Genomic DNA, 22,362 nt, shown 5'->3' with positions numbered 1-22,362 from the left:
AAAACTCCTGACATGTTTTCAGAGAAATGGAAACAATACATTGATGTATATTTTTTCGACACCTACTTGAACATGGTAAAAGAATCCAGTGTTAATGCTAATTGTTGATGCAGAACCTAAAAACCACAAGGGCTTAAAATTTCACATTATAACATGATGGTTTTGCTACTACTCTGTGGAGTAGATATAGAATTATTTATAGAGTTGAAATCAGACTCTACTTTGTAATTAAACCTGCATCCATTTTATTTAACCAGATAAATACTTCATATACAGTATGTTTAACTGCATACAATGTGTATTTAATCCTCTGCGTCCAGCTAGATGGCAGTGGTGATTTTGAAAAGATAAAGTTAATATTAAAATAAGAAACCCTCTGGGAATTCCAGGTCTATACATTAAAATTCTACATTGTTATCAAGAGAACTTCATAGATGTACTATCTATGAAATCAACAATAGATAGTACTTTTTAAATTTTTTATTTAAATTCATATTTCACACAAGTAAAGCATTGGATTGCATCACGAGTAGCACAGAAAATGGCACATTTCTGAATCTCACCGTTCTGACAGTATAATTCAGAATACTTTTAAAGAAAGGGCACTAGAAGATGTAAAAAAATATGACTGATCGTCAAAATTGTTTTATTAATAAGCTATTGTTTATTTAATATATTAGCATACTGAGAGTATAATTCACATAAGAGATTTCTGTTATTAACACACTTTAGCACAGCCTTAAATATCTGTCTAGTCAGCTAGCCAGCCTGTTGTAGTTTTTATTATTATTGTGTTACATTTATTTTAGAAAAGAAGGTTCTGGCTATCACATAATATTCAGCCTTAAGTAGTGCTCTTGTAAATTAATTATCATTAATGTAAATGACTTAGGATGGCCAGCCTAATTAGCCTGATAATACGTTCATACTTAATAACTGGTGTGAACATTATTCCTCTATGAGACATATTTAAGATTTATAACTATAGTAATTTCCCAGTAATTATATCCATACATCAAGAATTCAAGCGTGTAATGTCCATTGTCTGAACTGCCAATGCAAGAATTAAAATTAAGCTTTTTCTATTGGATTTTCTCCTTGATGATCCTCACTCACTTCTTTGTCTTGGTGGATTAGTTCTACTGCTTGTTCTTGGTTATCTGTCAGATGTTCAACTTTCAGTTTGTTATCTTTCAGTCTTTTTCTATACATTTTCTTATGTTGTCCCTGTGTGATTATAAATGGTAAATGAGTAGTAGATAAATGAGTAGTTTAAAATAGCTTTATTTTCTTAAAACAAAAAAAAAAATGGATTTTCAAGTATCTTTGCAAATTTTCCAAAAGTTAACTACTCAATTATTTTAATTCGATTAACTTGCTTATTTTAATACAAATTCTAATACAACTATAACAGCTGCAAGATTTGACAATATTGGGGCTTTTCTGGTTGCTTTTCTGGTTGTTGAGATCTTGTCCCAATGCTGTTTAATTTATTTTAATTGAACTACAATTCAACTGAACGTGTTAGTATTTACAGATTTGGGAATTACTTACATTCTCTCTGCTTTCTTGCACAAGTTTCAGACCCTTGACTCAGGAATGTGTGCTTTAGAAATGTTTTGAGATTTTGGATTAATGTAAAGCAGAGAAAGCATTGCAACTTCACATTTATTCCCTTCAAGATATTTGTTGCATGAAGATAAAAGTCTCAAAATCCTTTTGAAGGAAAGTGCCTTCCCATGCTTCTAACATCTAAGAATTGCTTTTGTTGATCTTTAAAGCAAACCAGGATTTTAGGTATTACTTGGATACATAAAATCTGACCTTAGAGGGATGGGAAAAGTAAGTGGATTGCATAATTTCAGTGCTACTGATATGTTATTTTGGACAGAAAAAAAAGGCAAATAATATTTTATATAAAAACATCGATTAATTTTCTATTTCCAAAACTTGGAACTCCCAAACTCTTAAGCTTAGTGAAATGTATGCATGTGCAAATTTTTATGTATGGAGCTTCACATGACTAGTCAGTGGATTCATTCCAAATCCTGATGCCATGCCCATCAGTTTGAACTGATTTAAAATGTTCCCTTAATGAGAGTCTCAAAAGGATCAGTCATTACCTATTGTTAGATACTTGCTCTAACTACAGTGGTTTCCACCAAGGTCCTCTGTTCCGGAGGGAACAGAGGTTTAATCCTATTGGTCGAAGGGTCTGACAGCTCCCTATAAAAGGGCTGCTGTCAGACTCAACCTTCGCTGGATTGTTCTCACTTGTTGTACTTAATAAAGAGCTGTTGTTACCGTTAAACCTGTGTGTGCCTATCCATTACCCAATCTAACACCTATGAATTACCAAAAATAATACTGTGAAGCAACAATTATTTTCATATGCATATAATGCAAAATATGGCCAATACAAGGATTGTTTGTTCATTTTGTAACTGAAATGCCTTCCCTTTTTTTTCCTCATTGGTACTTTATTTCTTTTCTCCTATGGGTGTTTTTCCCCCTGCTTTAAAAAGCATCCACCCCACCCTCTCCTCTAGCAGGAATGTCTGCCTCATTTTCATTTCATTCCCCACAAAGTTTCCACTTTGTCAGCATTTAATGAGAAAACATAAAAAGATCCTTTACGGATTGTAGAAAGGAGAAGGCGGAGAAGATGCGCAGCCTAAATGATCAAGCAGTTGGAAGAACCGTTTGGCAGCTGAAGGGCAAGGGAGGCCACAGGAAGGGCTGATTCTAGTAGTCTGATGGGGCAGAATCAAGAACATGCATGTTGCCTTGATCTTTAGAGGAAGATACAAACTTCAAAAATAAGAATCTACAAATGAGACAAATTTGTGCCTATGTAAAATATGTGTGTGCGTGTATGTATGTATGTATGTATATATATATATATATGTGTGTGTGTGTATGTATGTATGTATGTATGTATGTATGTATGTTACAACCCCTGGTATGCCAAAATATGGGAGGAAGCTCACTACTCCCTTTTTCTGTCCTTCGGCTCATTACAGAAACCCATCCAGGCAGAAAACCATATTTTTTATTTTTAATGTTGCCTTTTTATATTTGTGTTGTATTTGTGCTGATAAATAAATAAAGGGAGATTAGTATAGATCTATTTCGAGCTATTTAGCTCTCATCAGCTAGCCATACCCTTACTGGGATATATATATGTATGTAATCATCTGCCATAATTTTCTTCTTATTAAAATAAAATAAGAGGTAGTTGAAATATTCACTTTCACAGTTGGTCGATCAATGCTGCAGGCAGGAAAAATTAATTCGGGACTCCTTGGATCCCACAACACAGAGATGATCGGTGATTTCCTCCGGATCCAAACATCCCATTATTCAGAGTTTAAGGGTCTCCACAAGAAATCCAATCCAAATCCAAATCCATTTCTGGTTGTATCCTTGTATATTGAATTCTCTTAGCTATGTTTTTCACGATACCATTACATTGGGAAAGGTAAAGGTTCCCCTCGCACATATGTGCTAGTCGTTCCTGACGATCTGGAGAGCCAGCGCTGTCTGAAGACATCTCCGTGGTCATGCGGCCAGCATGACTAAATGCCGAAGGCGCACAGAACACTGTTACCTTCCAACCAAAGGTGGTCTCTCTTTTTTCTACTTGCATTTTTACATGGTTTCGAACTGCAGAAGCTGGGACAAGTAATGGGAGCTCACTCCGTTATGTGGTGTTAAGGATTTGAACTGCCGAACTGCTGACCTTTCTGATCAACAAGCTCAGCGTCTTAGCCACTGAGCCACCGCATCCCTTAAATTGATATTACATTGATATTTAATAGTAATTAAATAAACCAAAATAGAGTCACAGATTAAATTCATTTAATCTTCATGTTAGCAGCTTTTTATATCCCGTTTATTCATACTTTATGTTTCCTAGCATCTTTTAAATCCATCTCTTATAAACAAAGTGAGTTGCCATTACAATCCACTAAACTACCTAAATTATCATGGGTTTAGCAAATGTTATTCAAGTTGTTAATAGCAGATATTGAAATTTAATAAATAACTAATATATACGTTAGGATACTTCAGTTCTATTATGGTTTTGGTTTCCCACACCTATTGGAGCAACTATGGAATTTTCCAGGTTTTCATTGACACAAGTTTCTTCTGCCCTAAAAACTGCAAGAGGTACAGCTTAGCAACAGAAGACTTAGAGATACACACAGATCAACAGAAATGTGTGGTATGTATATAATTAGCAGCAATAATTACCTTTTGAATCTGCAACTCACAAGGGCTTTGAGGATATCTTGTAATACTGCTCATGTAGTTTTTAGTCTTTTGCCAATCTTCGCTCCATTTCTGGACACTGTACTGAGATTTACACTTTGCAATTCTTTCCAAAATGGCACAATTTTCATGGTTTATTTTGAATAATTCTTGCTCTTGTTTTTCTCTGTTTAAACTAAAAGCAGGGGGAGGAGGAGGGGGAGAGAGCTCTGTGTAATAAATTAATCATTCAAGCATTAAAAGTGAAATGCATTCTGTCCTATCTTCAGAAAGGCAAATGAAAATAAATTCTTCTTACTGCTCTACACTAAGCACCTTCAGCTAACTTAAACTGAATTCACAGCCCTCTTCTATTACTGTCACATTGCTGTAGCTCGCACTACTGTTTACCTTTCACAATGACTCTGGATGATGGAAGTTCTAATGTAAAACATCTAAAATACTGCAAATTGGCAAGGACTGAAAAGCCCCCCCCCCTCCCCCCGAGATTTAAATATTAAAACTTTATCTTGGGCTATTGAACTGAACTGCTTAGAAAGAACCTTCTCAGGTTTTAATATAATGAACTTTAACTGATCTAGTTATGTGTATTGCATGACAGTGTCTCCTTAATTAGGCTGGTAGTTATCATCAAAATAGTTCTTATTTTTATTATTTATACTTTTTCAAAAACGTGTGCATAGTTAGATCAAAATGCATATACATGCATACAGTGCATAAAGGTAAATGTTTCCCCTGTCCAGTAGTGTCTGATTCTATGGGGTGGTGCTCATCTCCGTTTCTTAACCAAGGGAGTCAGCATTGTTTGACGAGACTTCTATGCTCATGTGGCCAGCATGACTATATATTGGGGGACAAGGAAAGCTGTTGCCTTATAAGTGATGCCTAATTAACTATTCTCATTTGCATTATTTTGAAATGCTAAGTGGATAGGAGCTGGAGCAAGTAACAGGAGCTCAGCCTGTCACACACACTCAAGTCTTGAACCCCTGGGCTGTCAGCTTTTCAGTGAAGTGCAGTATCTTTAACTGCTGAGCTATTGCACTCCTATATAGTCCATAGCAACCAGTTTTAACATTAGAATGTTTGTCTTGATTTTCCCTGGTTTAGCTCCCTAATATCCCTAATCTGTAATTATAGTATTGTTACACTTGCAGTAATGTCTCAATAGCATAGGGGTTATAATATAGTACACAGGAAGTTAGCAGTTTGAAACTTAGCAGAAATGTTTTATGTTTTTTCCCCCTGAACTATCCTATGGTTTTTTTTTTTTTGGCTGGGCTTTTTTATTAGTCCAGTGAAAGCTGGAGTTCTCTTTTTTTCCCCTGGCACCAAATAAATGGAGTAATAAGTTCTCTGCTATGAACCGCAAGCAATCAGAGCCATTCATGAATAGCTTAACTCAGCAACCTCATTGATTTCTACTTATATTACAAGAATCTCCCAGGTTCTTTGCCTTCCCCATGAACAAGTAGATAAGGTTTTATGAATCCGGGTAGGGGGAGGAGAGGAAATTTTAAAAAGACACAATAAAAATATTTTGAGTGTAGTTCATAAATGTTTATATTATAATAGTGCACCTCATGATCTTTTAAGCCCTCTTATCTCTGGTTTTGCTTCTTGTAGCTGCACAGGGACACAAGGCTAATTCCCCACTTGTAACCTCCAGCTCCTAGCAGTCTGGTTGGCAGTTTCCCAACATTTGCAATATTTATTAAATTATTTGGAAGCTGAACTGAAACCTTCAGCAAAAATGATGAAATGATGCAAGTTATAGCTCAGATAAATGGTCCTCTACAACTCAAGTAAATGTTGCATCCACTAACCCAATTCTCACCTCACACCATTTTAACAATTGATGTAGCAGAAATTAGGAAGTCAAATCTGGGAAAATGTAAGATTTGTTTTAGAACGCATTGCTATTTGATCTCTTAACTTTGTAAGCCACATAATATTTTTTGGAAAGTATACATGTCTAGTAACCATGGACTATGGAGACAACAGCCAGAAGGCAGAAGGGCCCCAAGTAGAATAATATTGCAGTTATTACAGCTATATAATTGTTCATCATTTTTACTCCAAACCTTACCTTTTGGTTACATATTCATTTTTATTATCTACTCTTCCTTCAGTCTTCATGATGTAAGATATCTTCTTTAGTAACAAATGGTTATCTCGTTCTATTGTAGACAAGCGGTCCTTATCAAGCTTCAGGCATTAAAAAAAGAATATTTTAATACATTATGTTTATATCCAATTAATATTTTCCTCCCCCCATCCCCATTAACACTACCTATACAATGGCACTGAAAAAAGTGACTTATGACCATTTTTCACACTTATGGCCATTGCAGCATCCCCCTGATCACGTGATTTGCATTCAGATGCTTGACAATTGTCTCACATTTATGACGGTTGTAGTGTCCTGGAGTCATGTGATCCCCTTTTGCGAACTCCTGACAAGTAAAGTGAATGAGGAAACCATATTTACTTAACAACCATGTTACTAACTTAACAACTGCAGTGAATCACTTAATGTGGTGCGGAAAGTCATAAAATAAAGCAAAACTCACTTAACAAATTTTGCACTTAATATAAATTTTGGTCTCAATTGTGGTTTTAAGTGGAGGACTGCTTGTATTTCTTTCTGACTCAGTATCTGTATCAACACTATTTCTTTTACCCATGACATATCTATATTTTGCTTGGTGTATTTCACAGAAAACACCAAGCCAAATGGCACAGTTCCCAAACAATGGCTAGATTCATACTACATACCTTACACAAAGCCAAAACCAATCAAATCACATGTTAGCCTGAAGTGTTCAAAAATGAGATTCGGAGCCATATGTATTTGAAAATTACTATGGACAACCTCCACTGTATTTGACCTAGTGCAGTTCCACTCAATTCCTATATCCAGATCAGAGCAAGACCATGCACTATTCACATCAGCTAGCAAAAGAAGTATCTTGAAAATTTCTTCCTAAGTAATTCACCTCTCTTAGTTTTTGCTAGATTTGTATTTTTAAGATAGCTTCAAATGGTACGTTTTTCTGAGGTAATGGTACGTGGGGATGATCTTGGGAGTAAAGAGAAAATGTCGTAAGGACTTGAAAGATAGTTTGCCTGTACAACATTATGATAAACCTCTGTTAGAGTCCAAAGATGAAGTTACAAAGGTGTCTCAAAAGGTACCAACCTAGTTTTCAGGACAGTGAAAATGAGAGATGAGAGAACTTTCAGTCTTGCAAGATTGTATTAATGTAACTTTGCAATGAAGATACAGCTAGTACTCCTGGATGTGTTTCTTGTCTCATTGAAATCTTGCAAAGCTGACATTTAAATACAAAAATTTTAAAAAGACACAATAAAAAATATTTTGATTGTAGTTCATAAATGTTTATATTATAATAGTGCACCTCATGATCTTTTAAGCCCTCTTGTCTCTGGTTTTGCTACAGAAAAGTATAAATTGCAGCATACCTTAAGTTTTCTTAATTTCAAGTGAAGATGTCCATATGTTGGAGGAGCAGATGTGTCTACCACAGGCTTGGCTCTCAGGATCTGCAACAGGTTAAAAAATGTGTTTAATTTTGTGTTTAATTTTTGTTTTTAATTTTCACTTGGAATGAATGAATCAATAAAGCTCTTACTTTCAGTTTGATGTTTAGTTTCTGAAACTCCCAAATTTGTTTAATACTTGAAGTAGAACCCATTGGCTCTTAGTAAGCAACAATTATTTCTCCACTTTTTTTCTCTCTATTGCAATTAGAATTCTAATGTGGTGACAGGATTACAGATATTCCTCACTTACCATATTTTTGGGGTTATAAGATGCTCCAAAATATAAGATGCACCTAAATTTTGGGGAGGAAAACAAGGGGGGAAAACCTGCCTCTGCCTCCTAGCAATTTGCCTCCTTGCAGCAAACAGCAAATAGTACAGAAGATATACGCTGTTTCTGGTGTTACATTTCAGACTATACTTGTACAGATGCTGTTAAAATTGATGTGGCTTTCTGGAAATATATGTTATTCTCTGCTATTTAAAAGAAGATACAATAGCATTGGGCCTCTTCAGATCAATTACCGGTATTTATTTTAAAAAGCTTCTTCATTTTGTTAAGTTGTCTAGAACCATAATAAAGCAGTCTTTAAAAATTAAGTCTAATAATCTGAACATTCTATAGGCATTTATAATTATTGACTTACATCCTTGCAGCAAACAGCAGTCTGTTTCAGTTTAGCCTGATTAGAAGAAAAAAAAGCAATTTGCCTCCTTGCAGCAAACAGCAAGTTTCACTTTCAATTTCAGTTTAAGCATGGGCCTCCCGATGATCAGCTGTTTCAGGCTGCAGGGATTGCCATAGCCTATTGCTACTTCCGCAAGTCCCGTTTTCTCCATTTGCTGTACAGAGGTAAATTGCTGGGAGGCAGAGGACAAAGGGTGGGGGGCGGTGGGTAGGTGGGGCTACATTTGGTGTATAAGATGCGCCCAAATTTTCACCCTCTTTTAGGAAGGAAAAAGGTGCATCTTATACTCTGTAAAATACGGTAATTTAGTGACCAGAATTACAATACCACTGAGTAAGTGGTGCTTAGGACTGGTCGTTAAAGTTCTGGCAATTCCAGCTCTTGGTGGTCATGTGATAATGATCCAAGTATTTGTTAACTAGGTTGCAGCATCCCACCATCATCACACAACCAACTTTCCACAAGCAAAGTCAATGGGGAAACAGGCATGGAAAGTCACAATTCGCTCCTGTACGTTGCTCCTGCTGCAACTTTTTCTCTTGAGGAGTCTGACTATGGTGTACAATATTCTGTGGCTGAATAGTGTGCATCTGCATTTAGCCCCACCCCCTGTCTTCACCTATCAGCAGCCACCCCTCAACTAGCTACACTTGTGTGGTGTGCTGCAGACATTGGCACTCCCACCTAATAGCCCCCCTTCCCATTCATGTTTCTGCTGTGCCATGGCAGTCACTGGCACCGTCTCCCACATCTAGTAGCTGTCGCCCTCCACCTGGCCATGCTCACACTGCACCACTGCAGTCATTTACCCACCCATGGCCTTCTTGCAAGTCACCCAGGTCTTGTGACGGGCATGCTTTGTTGTCTTATTGATTGTGCTTTTTGGAGGCAGACAGGAAGTCATGAGAACGTCCTCACTTAAGAACCTGAAATCCTTGCTTGATGATGGCAATTGCCATTGCTAAACAATGCAGTCACAAAACAAATTGCATAGGGTCAGAAATTCTGGTTCCAATTATAGTTGTTAAGTGAGGACTACTTGTATCGAAACATTGTGAGGGCTTTGAACACTATATAGTAATATAACATAATATAGTAACATTATCTGTACATATATATCTTTTTACAATTCAGGGCACCTTACTCCCAGCTAAATTACATGTTCACTCATTCATACATTTATTCATTGTTTCTGGAAAATTTTCCTACAGAAAGATGTCTCAAAATAGTGACATCTGACTAACACAGTTCTATGTATGTTTACTCAGAAGTAAGTCATACTTGTTTAGTGGCTCTTAATCCCAGGATTCTACTCATAGGATTACAATTTAATGGGTTTGAACTGAGATGAATGTTGCATACAGATACATGAAATTATTTCTTCTTCTTCTTCTTCTTCTTCTTCTTCTTCTTCTTCTTCTTCTTCTTCTTCTTCTTCTTCTTCTTCTTCTTCTTCTTCTTCTTCTTCTTCTCCTCTTCCTCCTCCTCCTCCTCCTCCTCCTTCTCCTTCTTCTTTATCGTTATTGTCATTGTCATCTTCTTCTTCTTCTTCTTCTTCTTCTTCTTCTTCTTCTTCTTCTTCTTCTTCTTCTTCTCCTCCTCCTCCTCCTCCTCCTCCTCCTCCTCCTCCTCCTCCTCCTCCTTCTTTATCGTTATTGTCATTGTCATCATCATCATATTTCTAGCTCACTCGATATCCCAGTCTCTTCCACTTATAATGGTCACTCTCTATTTCATGCCCCTATCTAGCACCTATTTATTCCTCTTTGATCCTTTATGTCCTCTACAGGTATAACCATTTTCTATCTTGTAGCTCATTATGGACATAAAGCTAGTTTTTACATTTGTTCTTAAAAGACACAGTATATTTATAGGATGCCTATTTATCGTTTACCTTAAAAGGCCTAAGACCTAAATAAGAACAGAATAATGATAAAGTAGAACTATAATCAGTTTTTTAAAAGAATTTTATTGGTTTTTAAACATTTATGGGAAAAGGTAAAGGGGTGTATAGAAAATTTTGGCAGCTCCCACGCTAGTGGTAGAAATCCCTCCAAATCTCACAATTTTTACAATATTAAAAACAAGATATAAAAGATAAGCAAAAAACAGAATCTTATTTTACATTGTATCAACCATGTGTTCAATCATTTTTCGTTTGTCACTTTCTAGTATATCAACAATTACAAATATTTCAAATACTTTTATTTTTGTGACCTGAGCCTTTTCAATATTGCTCCTTCCTCCCTGTCCCCAGATGGAGCCACAGCCCCCCCTCCTTCATATCTTGTACCTTGCTACCCTTTTCACTACCTTCCCTGTGTTCGTCCTCTAGGAGAGAGAAATGTTTTTTAATGAACGCTTCAGCCTCCTGCATTAATTCTAATCCTATTTCCCTCCCAAAAGATCAACATTCCCTCTGGCAATAACCATCTAAATCAAACTCTTTATTGTATAATTTCTTTGATAAGGAGGAATACTTCCTCCTTCTTTCTCTTATTTATTTCGGAATCTGCTTAAGAATGGTGATTTCTTCATCTTTATATTTTAGTGGTCTCTCCCTTTGGGCCCCAAGCACCTCATCCCTTGTGGTCCTCCTGAGAAATTTAACATGTACCTCTCTTGGAACATTATGACTTCTAGCATATGTTGAATTAATCCTATAAACCAGGTCCATATCTCACCACAACTGTTCTTTGTCTCTCTTAATATATTCTGCTAAAATTGTACTCATAATATCCTTAAGATCTTCATTTTCTGTCTCTAGTAGGTTCTGGAATCTGAGAAAAAAGGACATTCTTTCAAATTCTATTTTTGCCATGAAGTTTTCCAATTTTATATTTCCCTTCCGGATTGCTTTAACCTCCTCCCCTAGCCCAGCCGTCCCTTCCCCCAACACCATAATTCTCTGTTTTCTGAAATATGATGTTGAACACCTCTGAGTTCATCTTTAAGATCTGTCACCTCTTTTTTCAACTCATTTTGACCCCTCATAATTTCTTGAAACATTTGGGTAACAGATAGCTCTTTCGGGCTCTCTCCAGACCCTTCTTGTTGTAACAATGAGGTAATTTTCATTTGCTGCATGCTTGGACTGGAGGTGGCAGACGGAGGAGCCGAAAATGACTTGCCAGTTGGTGGTTTCTTAGGCTCCATTTGTCTAAGTTCAGAGATGTATATAAGTCTTTTACAAAGAAAATGGCATCGGCGGATTGCTCAGCTGTGCCGGTCCAAGGAGGCAGGCAAATCCGAAAGCGAAGAGTTAATTCTCCTTCACTGTTCCAAGACACCGAGGCACAGCAGAAAGGGGAAAGTCAAATAATCAAAGTCCAGGTAGACCACGTAACAGGAGAGGTCCCGGTCTCCCTCAGAGATGGTAATAAAACAATACCAGAGGTGTTTTTTTTCGAAGGTAGTTTCAAAAGGCAAAAACAAAGACGGAAGGGAGCCATCTTAGCTCCTCCTTTCACGGGGAGAAGAACGGAGGTTTCCATAAGGTTTTTTAAAAAAAGACAGCTCAGCAATCATCTCTTGCAATTGTGATAGCGATCTTTCTCACATAGCTCGTTCAAGTGACGAGTCAGCCTTTGTTCTCTCTCCATTCCAATATAGAGAGAGATAGTTCAAATGCCGCTTAATCCGAGGGGGGGGGGTAAAGAGAAAAAACACCCCCCTCTAATCTTCAGTTTCAAATAAGTTGAACACGAACTTACAGTAGTCTGCTGCTTATCCTTTAATGACGATTAAAGAGATCAGGGTGGCTCCCCCCCCCCCCAGCATTCAGCCACTCTTCCTTGGATAACCTCCTTCCTCCCGGAGCCCATTCAGCGAAAGGGCGGACAGCCCAAAGCTGTCCCAACCCCCCCTCCGCTCCCCGGCTCCTAGGCGAGGCTGAAAATACCCCCGCCAGCTGCCGCCGATTCCGGGGGGGTTCAGCAAGCCGCCCTTTGGCAGGGGACCCCTCCAAGGCCCCCTGTGCTCCTTACGGAGCCAACCAAGGAGACAAGCGGCGGACAGCACGTCCATCGCCAGCAGGAACCGGAAGTGATCTGAGAACTATAATCAGTCTTAAGAAATAATTAGTTAAATGCTGTAGAATCAAGATGAATTATATTGTAATGTCATGAAAGAGCACATTTATCAGAAGGTAACAGATCAACACATTGATTATGAATTTTCTCTAAGCCTGTGGTCCCCAATGTTGCAGCCCAATGTGGAATGCAGATAGTCCTTGACTTATAATAGTTCATTTAGTGACCATTCAAAGTTATAATGGCATTGAAAAAAGTGACATGACCATTTTTCACACTTATGACCTTTGCAGAATTCTCATGTCCCGTGATTTACATTCAGATGCTTGACAACTGACTCACATTTATGGCAGTTGCAGTATCCCAGAGTCATATGATCTCCTTTTGTGACCTCCTGACAAGCAAAATCAATGGCGAAACCAGATTAACTTAACATCCATTTTACTAACTTAACAACTGCAGTGATTCACTTAACAAATGTGGTGTGAAAAGTTATAAAATGGTGCAAATTCAACAAATTTCTCACTTAACAATATAACTTTTGGGCTCAATCATGGTTGTATGTTGAGGGCTACCTACGATCTCCAGTGCTTATTTGTAAGTGTGCTCACTTGCCGAGTAAAAGGACTTTACAATATTTCTGTAAATGTTAAATTTTCTATAATCCTGCTACTCCAGTGCTATGATTACTAGTACTTGTAAATTTCAAAAATAAAGGAAATCAATATCAATGGATTATTTTTCATCTTAAAAAGGATGGAAAAATCAAGGACATCTTTGAATTGAAATTCATGGATATGTTTCCTATCATCTTAATTTTAAAACATACATCACACACACACACACACACACACACACACACACACACACAAAAGATGGTCTTGTATTCGGGTCTTTTCCCATGTAAGATTGAGATTGTCTTGGTAACGTTGCGGTAAGGTCTTACTCCCAGCCTGAAGATGGCGAGTGAGACCTCGCCGAAACGTTACCAAGACAATCTCAGTCTTACATGGGAAAAGACCTGAATACAACAAGACCAGCATACCTACACCCGTGAAAATCTACGAAAAAAAAACACACACACACACAAACACATGTACACACACACATATTTATACTAATTGTAATAATAATGCTACTTATATAAAATCAATTTATTTATAATAAAATTTTGTATCCTTTGAGCACTGATGATTTTTTTTTTGCATTAGACAATTTATTTATAAATGGACAGTGATGTAGGGTATGTATTTCCCCCCACTATGGACATGTGGTGCTGTATCTCTTGGAAAGTATTGTGATAGAAAAAGGACCATTAATAAATGCCATTGATTAGTATAGCCTTTATTGTCATTGTACAGAATAAATAAAATGAAATTGGTTAATCACTTTAATGCTGTTTCATCATGGAAATTAATAACTATCTCCAAAAAAACTAATATAAAAAATAGTCATACTTTGGGAAATGTTACATTTTTACTTAGGGTTAAAAAAAAGTATTACCCTAAGTATTTTAAGGTTGGAAGGGGTTTTATACCTAAATTTTGAGTACTAAAATTATATTTAGTTTAAAATATGAAGCTGGGAAGAACGGCATGCAGAGAATACCTATAAACAGGAAGGTAAGAGGTGGCTAACAGATCCTATCCTTGGCAGAGCACAAAGTTATTCCTTTCAACAAGTTTGTCTTTGTGCATATGGCTTTAAGTTATCAAAAAGTTATGCTTACCTTTCTCTTATGCTCTTCATAAGTAGTTTTGTCCCACTTCTGCTGAAGGTATTTATTGCCACACGGCAGAATTGGCTGGTAGGCACGATGCATCTTAAAACAACCTAACATATATCTAAATCTGGACTCCTTCAAGGAGTATGAGTCATCAGCTGGAACCTTCTTGAGCAAAGCTCTAACAACAGTGGTGTGTTTGCAGCAGGTCACGTGGGAGTTGTCATGGCATCACTGTAGCAAAAATTGAATAGCTGGTGGTAGCATTTTAAACACTAAGTGGGGGAAATGACAAGTGCTAAGAAGTGAGTACAAAGATCCAAACAATATCTTAGATTATGTTGATCAGTGGAACGATTACATTTCTGCGATCTTGCTTAGCAGTCAGAGGTGGGTTGCTACCGGTTCGCATGGGTTCTGGCAAACCGGTAGTGGAAATTGTGCCTGGGTTGCCGAACTGGTAGGGATGGCAGGCTGGCCATGCCCCCGAACTGGTTCCCCGGTTGCCCATGCCATTGCCAGCATGTTTTTTAGTTCTATTTCAATGTTCTGCGCATGCTGGCAGCAACCCACCCTGTTAGCAGTCTAAATTTAAAGAAAAGGAGCAAAGCAGGTAATAATACATTTGATAACACTGTAGACAAATATGAATTTGCACAAATAAAACTCTTAACTTCTTAGTCTTTATCATGAAATCAGATACAAGTGCATATATAATTGTCATATGGCAACCCACCCCTGCTAGCAGTCCAAATTTAAAGAAAAGGAACAAAGCAGGTAATAATACATTTGATAACACTGTAGACAAATATGAATTTGCACAAATAAAACTCTTAACTTCTTAGGCTTTATCATGAAATCAGATACAAGTGCATATAATTGTCATATGTTACTTTTCATGTATCTGAATAGCAACGTAGGTGAGAGCTAGGTTGATGTGGTAGTTAAGACATCAAACTAGAAACCTATGAGTTCTAGTCTCACCTTAGGCTCAATGCCAGATGGATGACCTTGGACTAGTTTCTTTTCCCTAGGAAGCAAGCAATGGCAAACTACTTATGAAAAACCTTGCCAAGAAAACTGCAAGGACATGTCCAGGCAGTCCCTGAGAATCATGCATGATTGAACGGAATAAAAATAGATAGCAATGAGAACTATATATGTAATGGTATAGCACTATAAAGGTATACTCTACTTTCTAAAACAATTTATATCAGATTTCCTCATGTTCTGCGTGAAAATGGTCTCAGTGTCAGGAACCATTGATGTTAGAACCGGAAACTTTTGTCTTCATTTACCTTTAAATCACAATACATCTTATTTATATTAGGGTCCAGAGCATTTGAAGCTGTTGAGTGTTGATCCAGACTTATTGCAAATAATTATGAAAAGTAAGTACCCAGAAGAATCATTGGTTTTCTGTTACAACATACACGTATTTCTTGCCATAATAATATCTGGAAAACCACTCACCTGTGCATACAGCATGTATTTGAAAAACAAATGCAGGCAAAGATCTGATATTTTAAAAATATATTGAATATTATTCATTCTTCCTTTCTAAGAAGTAGTATATACTTTTCCTGTTACTTTTGCTTTATCTGCAGCAGCTCTTTGAAGTATTTTAGGCTAAGAGCACGAGACTTCACACTAGGCTTGTGGTAAATCATAACTTCCCATAGCCTTAACCATTTTCTCAGAATCCAACTACCGAGAAGTTTCTCTGACATGATTCAGGTAGGTTAAAATATTTATGGCAGATCAGAAAAGAAGCCATAACAACAACACAATGGTTGCTCTGTATAGAGCAAAGTTTTCAGAGTCCCTGTATATCTATGCTCTGAACATAAACTCATGGCTTATTTGTCCCACTTTTCTGAATTAATCGATAATTGGAGGTTTCTTTGAGCATGAGCAAATGCAGTATGTTTATTGAAAAGTCCTCTCTAGCCTGAAAATTAGTGATTCCTATTTTGTCAGCTGTATAGAAGGGGGTTCCCATGTTGTATTAAGTCATTATATAGTTTAGTTATGTTGTACATAGCAAACAAGCCATTCTGCTTTAAAAATAGGGTATGGCTTAAAATGTTCTGTAAACCCAAATAGTTATGAGATTTACCCATTAAACTATGAATAATATGTAAAACCCAGCTATAAGAACTAGCATGAATTCACTGGTAAGCAGAAGTCTAGCTTGCGGTAGATATTATTTTTACTATTAAATAGTTGTTGTTTTTATTTTTTTCAGGCCTAATTTGATATTTCAAACATTACCCTAATTATTAAATTCTGAGTTTCTAGATTGGGATGAGATTCCGTTTCAGTTTTGTCTCTGGGCAATCATTTTCGTAACTTGCCAAGTTCTGCCTCTTCTTCCTCCTCCTCTTCTCTCCACACACTTGGAGGGATATTTCAATTCTGTTTTAGATCTGGCCTGTAGCACAGGATGGCATTCCTGGCCATGTGTCTTCAGTTTATTTATTGCATCTGTCTGGTGGAATGAGAATGCTTTATAGGAAGAGATTAAATGCCTGTCAAGAATGCTGAGGCTGATGTTTTGTTTTTTCTTCTTGCTCTTTCTCTCTTGCTTCTCAGAACATTAATGGTGGATTTGATGTGATGAATAGACAAGAAATATATACAGTACATTACAGCATATTTAGAACAACGTCTTATATTAGAGCTTACCTATTCTAGCTAATAACATTCCACATCTGAAAGACCAGATTCACAGTGTATATCTTCAAAAGGATAGTTAATACCCTCAACTCTCTCTTCCCACCCCCTCCTCATCTCCCCTCGTTGGATTCTTAGCACCTGTAATGTGCAGCCATTAGATTCCCTGAACAAAGGAATGGTCATATAAGTGTTCATGAGCCAGAACTGGCTTCTGAGCCTGGTGGTATTCTCTTAACAGAGCTACCGTTTCATTCATGTTCAAATTCTGATATTCAAAACAACCATTAATTTCTTGCATGTTCACTCCATTTTTGTATTTACATGTGATGCGGAAATGTGCATATTTATATGTTGCACCATCCCTATTTTTGCTAGAGAGTGGAATTTTGATTTTTTAAAAAAACTTTCCCTTTCTCTCCTAATTGGGGTGGGGGGAGGAACAAAAGATTAACCTTTTTGTCTTCACCTCCTCTGGGTAGCCTTCAGGATCCCATGTTAGAAAGCTGAAAGCAGGATCTGAGCCACACTTTCTGACTTCTGATTGTAAATGTTTGTAATTGTAATTGTGTAAGAGGTTTTTTTTTTTTCATGGATGGGTTTGCACATTACCTCAGGCTCAGTCCATAATGTGGTACATCTGTTTGTGCTTCACTTATATGATGAACCTAGCCAATTTTGATTTATTAAACAAATCATGGCTTAATATTAGCCATCACAGATCTTTTTAAAGCCACAGATCTGGAACCTAGCCACCAGGCAGTGACGTGCGGTGAGGTTTATGACTGGTGAGGCTGGTGACGTCATCAGGAAGGCGGGGAATGGGACCACATGTGCTGGAGGCTGAGGCTGCCTCAGCCTCCAGCAAACGTGATCCCATTCCCCGCCTTCCTGAGCGTGCTCCGACGGCTCGCGCTCCGCAGTCCTCAAAAGCGACTGGGGAACGACGAGAACCTTCCTGCCTCTGCTGGACTTTGCGCGCTCCTCGCAACTGCATATTGCAGTCGCGAGGAGCGCGCAAAATCCAGCAGAGGCAGGAAGGTTCTCGTCGTTCCCCAGTCGCTTTCGTGGCTTCGTCATCTGGGAGCGCCGACAACATTTCTGCCTCCGCAGCTCCCGGGCGCGGCCGGCCGGATGTATATAATATTATTTTATATATGTTGTATTTGTGCTGATAAATAAATAAAGGGAGACTAGTACACATATATATATGTGTAACACAAACACACACACACACACACACACACACACACACACACACACACATATATATATATATATATATATATATATATATATATATATATATATAGTATATAATATTATATACTATTATTTCATGAAGAGAGGTGAGGCTCTGCCTCCCCTGCCTCCCCTGACCGCACGTCCCTGCCACCAGGTATATGAAACGTGGATACTGCTGAATTTTCTTCTTATTCATACTCCAACAAGCAAAAGCAAAACCTCCAAAGGGTGGTTTTGATTTTATGGTAGTTTATTTACACATAATTTTCTTTACAATATTGAGCAAATGCCTTCAATGCTTTTTACAGGTGTGTATGGAATTTCAAGACAATTACTTCACTGTTGATATAAAACAAGTTGGCAATATGTTTTCTGACAATCATGTATCATGTATACGTGAAAATCTAGATGGTCTGGGTATTGCCTTTATGAAGAAGCTGAACAGAAGCAGTGCAAAGGTTAGTCTTAATTGGCACCCTAATAGTTGGAACGTTGCTTGATAAATGACCTTGAGGGCTGAGTAGCGCTTTCAGAAGTACCTCATGGAAGCCAAATGAGAGGTTAATAAACACTGACTGATCAAAGCAGTTTCCATATTTTTCCACAGTTTGGCTTGAGAAATACAGGTCAGTGTAGACTTGACTTTATGCTGTAATATTATTCTTGTTTGATTAAGTCAGGGGTGTCCAAACTTGGGAACTTTAAGACTTGTGGACTTCAACTCCCAGAATTCCCCAGCCAGCAACTGGTTGAAGTCCACAAGTCTTAAAGTTCCCAAGTTTGGACACCCCTGGATTAAGTAAACATTGATGGCACTACACTGGAGGGGATCTGTTGTCTATTTTGGAGGAAATTTAAGGAGGGAAAGGGCTCAATGCATTCCCTTTGGCACTTGAATAGGAAAAGTTGGTCTAAATTCAGAAGTTAATTTTTGAAATTGCTTCATTCACTTTAAGGATGGTTTCGGACTACAGAGGGAAGACCCAAGTACTATTGAGTTTATGGTTTTATAAAATGTATGTTGCATTAGCAAATCAGAGTTAACCACAGTTTAGCATATTATGTGAACACAGCCTAACAGGAAATACAGGAAAGGTTGTACGCCTTTCTAGTTTGCTTCTTGGTATCATATACATTCACTTAGATCTCCTAAAATGACATAAATAAGAATATTCCAAATAAAAACAGATTTGCAGTTTACCAGCAGATGGATGAAATGCATTGCCTCTCTAACACAATGGAGATAGAAGTGATGTGAGGATGTGGGAAGCCTCTTGGAGACAATAGTGAGAGAAAAATGATCAATGTCCATGCTTTATTTCAATCTATATTTTTGTACCAAGTGTATGTACATGCAATCTAACATTTCATGATGGTTGTTTGTCTATGGAGATTTTCAGTCATCCAGGTCACGGTTGACCCAAAGGTGCTTTTTTAAAAAGGCAACTGGACTTTCTGGTTTTTCTTTGAAGACGTTTCGCTTCTCATTCAAGAAACTTCTTCAGCTCTGACTGGACCATAGGGAATGGAAGGATTTATACTTCTTGTAGACAGATGGTCATTTACTTTTTTTGTCTTCAAAGAAAAACCAAAAAGTCCAGTTTCCTCTTGAAAAAAAGTACCTTTTGGACATGTTGGTTGTTTGGCTAAAAAGGTCTAATACCTGGAAATGTGTACTAGTTCAATTATGTGTGAACTGGTTTTTATTAGCTGTTGCCATTATGTTAAGGTACTGTAATTACAAAATCTCTTTACTTCCTCTCAAGGGAAACCGCTCATGTACAGTAGTTCATTGAAAGGAAGTGGTTTCTGCCTGGTAGGAATGAGTCACAGAAGAAAACAGTACTTTGTGGAATGCTCATTGTTGTCTAATTTAGGCTTTAGAATCCCATATAATTTGAACACAAGAAGTTCTAAGATTGCAAATAACAATGAAACAATCCCTTTAGGGTGCCATCTAAATTATTTGACTTAATCATCTAATTGTTTCTAGGATAGAGAATGGTGAAGAGATAAACAAACTCCCCGTAAAATGTTGTCTCCTAAATAGGGGCCAATAAGTAAATTTTATGTTAGGCAGTGCTTGATCTGTTGAATGAGTCCATAGAGAAGTTTCTTGTTTTTCTTAAATGTTTTCCTTAAAAAAAAAGATACCCAATCATGCCTTCTTAGAACAAATAGCTTTTCTCTCCTATGTCCTGCTGCAGTTGCTTTATTTTTCTTCTTCTTTTATTTTCCCACAAGTAGAGGGTCCACTTTATTTCAGATCAACTAAGTGTTGATCTATTGGTTGCAATGGATTGACCAACTGTCTTGGGGCCCAAGCCTGACATTGTGAGCTAAGAGAGAGTGATTGATCCATTGGTCCAAGCTGCCTTTGTGGCTAAGGCAGGACTAGTACTTATAAACTCCCTAGTTTCTACTCTGATGTATTAACCACTAGACAATACTGGCTCTCCATTGCTTATAACTTCTTTTTGAAATATATTTGGAATCTGATTGGTCCAGAACAATTGAATAATTGTATTAGAAATCTTTACATTTGAATTTAGTAGACATCACATCTTGGCACAAAAAATTATATTGTAGCTTAGTGTATAGTTAGTATGACTTCCCAATAAAAGGACTTCATCATTAAAACTGTTTCCTGTACCCTCACTCTGGTGTCTTTGAATGTAAGGAAGACAGCAATATTGACTGTTGGGAAGATATTACTAATTAGCTAGATGGATGTGGAATAAGGCAATTGCTGCAGTATCTTAGGGCATACGCCTAGATTGTCAGACTGGGTGACATTGGGGTACAAACAAATTGGGGTGTACCTAGGGAAATTAGCTATTCTCTTTCCTTACCTCAAATAACTGTAGAAGAGCCTTCAGATTAGCACATTTCAGCATTTTATTTTCAATGCTCCTAGAGGACAAATATCAAATGATTCCACTAGCAGGAGCACAGTCTCATCTATACACGGAAGATGAGATAGGAACACTGGCCTATATTAAACTGCCTCTAGCTTTACAGGAAGCTTTGCTCCATTTTTAGAGTTTCCTTTGAATATCATCTCTGGGGATGTTACCTATTGGTTGTTGGGTTAGCAAGATGTGATCTCAGACTCTGTTACCAGGTTCTGGACAATGGCCAGGCAAGTATATTAATGGTTGCATTAAAATGTTTATGACGATCTTCAAATTTCTGTTTTAAGCACGTATTGTGCTGATGACATTGCAACAGTTTATTTTATTGCTGTAGCTCCAAAATATTTGATTGTTTCCCCCCATTTCTTTGCTTTAATAAACAAACAAGATTACAATCTCTCCCCCCATCCTCACAATACAAATGTTAAATGCTTTCTGTCTATATTTACTCTGGCTAAATCCACACTTTTTACTAACCTCCTTGGGTTTGATAGATGCATGATTTATAAACCATAATTTTAAACTTTACCTCTTGAGAAGACAGACATTGTGGCTTATCCAATAAATTATGATTAGACACACCATAATATAACCTGATGTGTAAAACAAAATGGTATCATTTGTCCCAGCAGGACAGCATTTTAGAAAATAATTGAAGATATAGTTAAATTAAAAATTGTGGCACTAGATCCTTTTTTTTTTGTTATGCATCACCTTAAGCAGGATAGGCAATCCACAGACAATAGCACCTTTGGATAAGTCATTTTCTGATACATCCTGGAGGTAATCCCAATATAAAGTTTATTTTATTCATTAAATTTGTTTGCTACCTATCTCACACGATGATGGTGAGATCTCTCCTCTAGTTGTGGAGAGAGGATAGAAACTAGTTGATAACTACTGCAAATGTTATTAATTTTATTACCAGCTCTTGCTTAATCACTGGCAAACAACTTTGCTGGGTAATCTGGTTTATTTGAATTGAGAAGCTGGAAGAGTTAGAATTCCCAGGATATTGTGTAACAACAACCCTGTATTTTCATCCAGTGTACACCTAGCAGGAGCCAGCCAATGTCAGCTATATGAATCATTCATGTTTTTAAATTGCTGATTGCTTGAAGTGCTTTATCTATTGGTACATGATTTTAAAAGCTCTATTTTACCAGAAAGGAAAATGACCTTGAATCTAAGGTAGACTTCTACAAAGAAAAATGTACAGAAAAAGAAGAAAAAAACGAGTT

General features: G+C 37.3%; 2 protein-coding genes across 2 annotated transcripts in view; one reads left to right on the top strand and one right to left on the bottom strand.

Annotated features, from left to right (window-relative positions):
• Positions 1-22,362, top strand: part of RASA3 (RAS p21 protein activator 3) — a 171,364-nt gene that overhangs the window by 8,099 nt on the left and 140,903 nt on the right. The gene's annotated exons all lie outside the window — the stretch shown is intronic.
• Positions 257-17,485, bottom strand: CFAP97D2 (CFAP97 domain containing 2). The gene is made up of 6 exons (XM_081949456.1): positions 17,417-17,485; positions 14,292-14,519; positions 7,762-7,842; positions 6,365-6,483; positions 4,258-4,450; positions 257-1,227 (listed from the first exon to the last, which is right to left on the bottom strand). Exons 2-6 carry the CDS (start codon positions 14,400-14,402, stop codon positions 1,072-1,074), a joined length of 660 nt encoding a protein of 219 aa, XP_081805582.1. The 5' UTR covers positions 14,403-14,519; positions 17,417-17,485; the 3' UTR covers positions 257-1,071.

Source organism: Natrix helvetica, assembly GCF_964273705.1.
Source record: "Natrix helvetica genome assembly, chromosome: 3".
Classification (NCBI taxonomy): domain Eukaryota; kingdom Metazoa; phylum Chordata; class Lepidosauria; order Squamata; family Natricidae; genus Natrix; species Natrix helvetica.
This window is presented reverse-complemented; position numbering and strand designations above follow the sequence as displayed.

Bases quoted from the DNA above. Each gene is read 5' to 3' on its own strand.
- CFAP97D2 (XM_081949456.1), bottom strand. From the start codon at position 14,402: ATGTTAGGTTGTTTTAAGATGCATCGTGCCTACCAGCCAATTCTGCCG. The intron at 7,843-14,291 runs GTAAGCATAACT...AACCTGTTGCAG, and splicing joins ATGAAGAGCATAAGAGAAAG to ATCCTGAGAGCCAAGCCTGT. The intron at 6,484-7,761 runs GTATGCTGCAAT...TAATGCCTGAAG, and splicing joins TGAAATTAAGAAAACTTAAG to CTTGATAAGGACCGCTTGTC.